At 41.3% G+C, this 2054-nt stretch overlaps 1 protein-coding gene across 1 annotated transcript; it reads left to right on the forward strand.

The window, feature by feature from the left end:
- Positions 1-379: 379 nt before the first annotated feature.
- On the forward strand, positions 380-1822 carry LOC118477159 (matrilin-4-like; the record flags this gene model as incomplete). The annotated part of the gene is given in 3 exon segments (XM_035970052.1): positions 380-487; positions 1301-1413; positions 1811-1822. Coding segments are annotated over 3 exon segments (233 nt in total), but the record flags the coding sequence as incomplete, so codon positions are not given.
- Between the last annotated feature and the right edge of the window lie 232 nt (positions 1823-2054).

Genomic DNA, 2054 nt, shown 5'->3' on the forward strand with positions numbered 1-2054 from the left:
TGTGTGTGTGTGTGTGTGTGTGTGTGTGTGTGTGTGTGTGTGCGTGCGCGCGTACGTTTTCGTTGGAAAAAGCGGAAACATCGGAAGGATAGTATGGGACAAACGAGGTGGCAGATATTGCTTTTTGTGCTAAAGTGGCACATCTTCCCCATATTCCTGCATGAAATATAATAATATGTGGACTTCGACTTCATTGTTGAATAGTGCGTGGTCGGTTGAGCTTTACAATCCTAGTGTTCTAAAGTGATCTCGGGCACGAAATTGGCATGGAAGATGGAAGTGTAAAAAGTGATATATGAAACTGGCAATGGTGCCGCACGGTGCATGCCATTCAGCTTTTTCGTGTATAGAAATTTGTCATGAAACGTGTGTTCCCCAGGTGAGCCGTGCCGAGCGCCCCTTGACCTTCTCTTCGTTGTGGATGCCTCGGGCAGTCTGGGCGAGGACAACTTCAACAAAGAGCTGGCGTTTGTGGAGAAGATTATCAGTGAGTTAAATATCCCTTTTCGTAATCAGTGAGTTTATGATCTCTGTGACTAACCAGTGAGTTCTTGTCTCTGTGACTAATCAGTGAGTTTATTATCTCTGTGAGTTATCAGTGAGTTCTTGTCTCTGTGACTAATCAGTGAGTTTATTATCTCTGTGAGTTATCAGTGAGTTCATTATCTCAGTGACTAAACAATGAGTTTATTATCTCTATGACAAATCAGTGAGTGAATTGTATCTGTGACTAATCAGTGAGTTTGTTATCTCTAAGACTAATTAGTGGGTTTATTACCTCTCTGACTAATTAGAGAGTTTGTTGTCTTTGTGACTATTCTTTGAGTTTATTATCTTTCTGATGAATCAGTGAATTTATTATCTCTATGACATAGCTGATTTATTAATGAGTTCTTGTCGAGCTTTATCAGTGAGTTCATTTTATTTGTGAGGTCAGTGTCTCTGTGACACATCCTAGCTGTTTTATCAGTGAATGTGTTGTCTCAATGACAAAGATATTTTAAACATGAGTTTCTTGTTTTCGTCAGAAAGGTAGAAGTATTTTGAAATATTACTTTGTTCCTCTTTTGAAGATAGGAGCTTTTTAAAAAAAATTAGATCTCTTGAAAACGGAGGGTACACAGAGCCAGTCAAACAAAACGGAATAGCGAAAGATGCTTATAAAATTTGCCTTGTAAACTCCTCCACCCATTCACTGTCTCAAGCACCCCCCCCCCTGCACTCATCTCATATACCCCCCTACCCTTCCTCCTTATCCCTTATCCCTTATACCTCCTCCCTTCCACCCTCCCCCGAGCAGACAGCTTTGACGTAAACCCACAAGGCGCCAAGGTGGCTATGCTCACGTTCTCGACTAGAGTACAGAAACAGTTCTGTTTTAATGAGCACGCCACAAAGGATGAGGTCAACCAGGTGAAGGACAATGTCGCTATTGATGTTGTTACTGTTGTTGTTGATGTTGTTGTTGTTGTTGGTGTTGTTGTTGTTGTCGATGTTGTTGTTGTTGTTGGTGGTGGTGGTGGTGCTATTGTTGTTGTTGTTGCTGCTGCTGCTGTTGTTGTTGTTGTTATTGTTGTCGATGTTGTTGTTGCTGTTGTTGTTGAGGGTGGTGGTGGTGGTGGTGGTGGTGGTGGTGGTGGTGTATCTGTTTACAAATACAAAGGCTTCGAATGTGGCCTTCCATTCTGGTACAAAAATAAAGAACACCATACAATGTAGAATAGTTCCCGTGAAACAGACTGCTTATCTTATTCGTTTATGTAGACTGAGAGCAGACACGTAGAAAGAGGGGACTTTCATTACTTTCAAGACAAAGCAGTAGATCTAGGCCTACCAAACAAAACTGTAGGTGCGGTTTTATGATGTCAGTGTGTTGATAATTGCTACTCTCAAAAGGAAATCACACATTTTCTGTCTCGTCATAAAATAATTGCCCAATACGTTCGCGAATAAAACATTCTGAGCCAAAGCAATGATAGTACATAACAAGATGGGCCACTTCTCTCTTTGAGCCAATTAAAAAAGTGTCCTCAAAATTTGGTGGCGCCCTCTTC

This window comes from Aplysia californica, unplaced genomic scaffold (assembly GCF_000002075.1).
Source record: "Aplysia californica isolate F4 #8 unplaced genomic scaffold, AplCal3.0 scaffold00214, whole genome shotgun sequence".
Lineage (NCBI taxonomy): Eukaryota > Metazoa > Mollusca > Gastropoda > Aplysiida > Aplysiidae > Aplysia > Aplysia californica.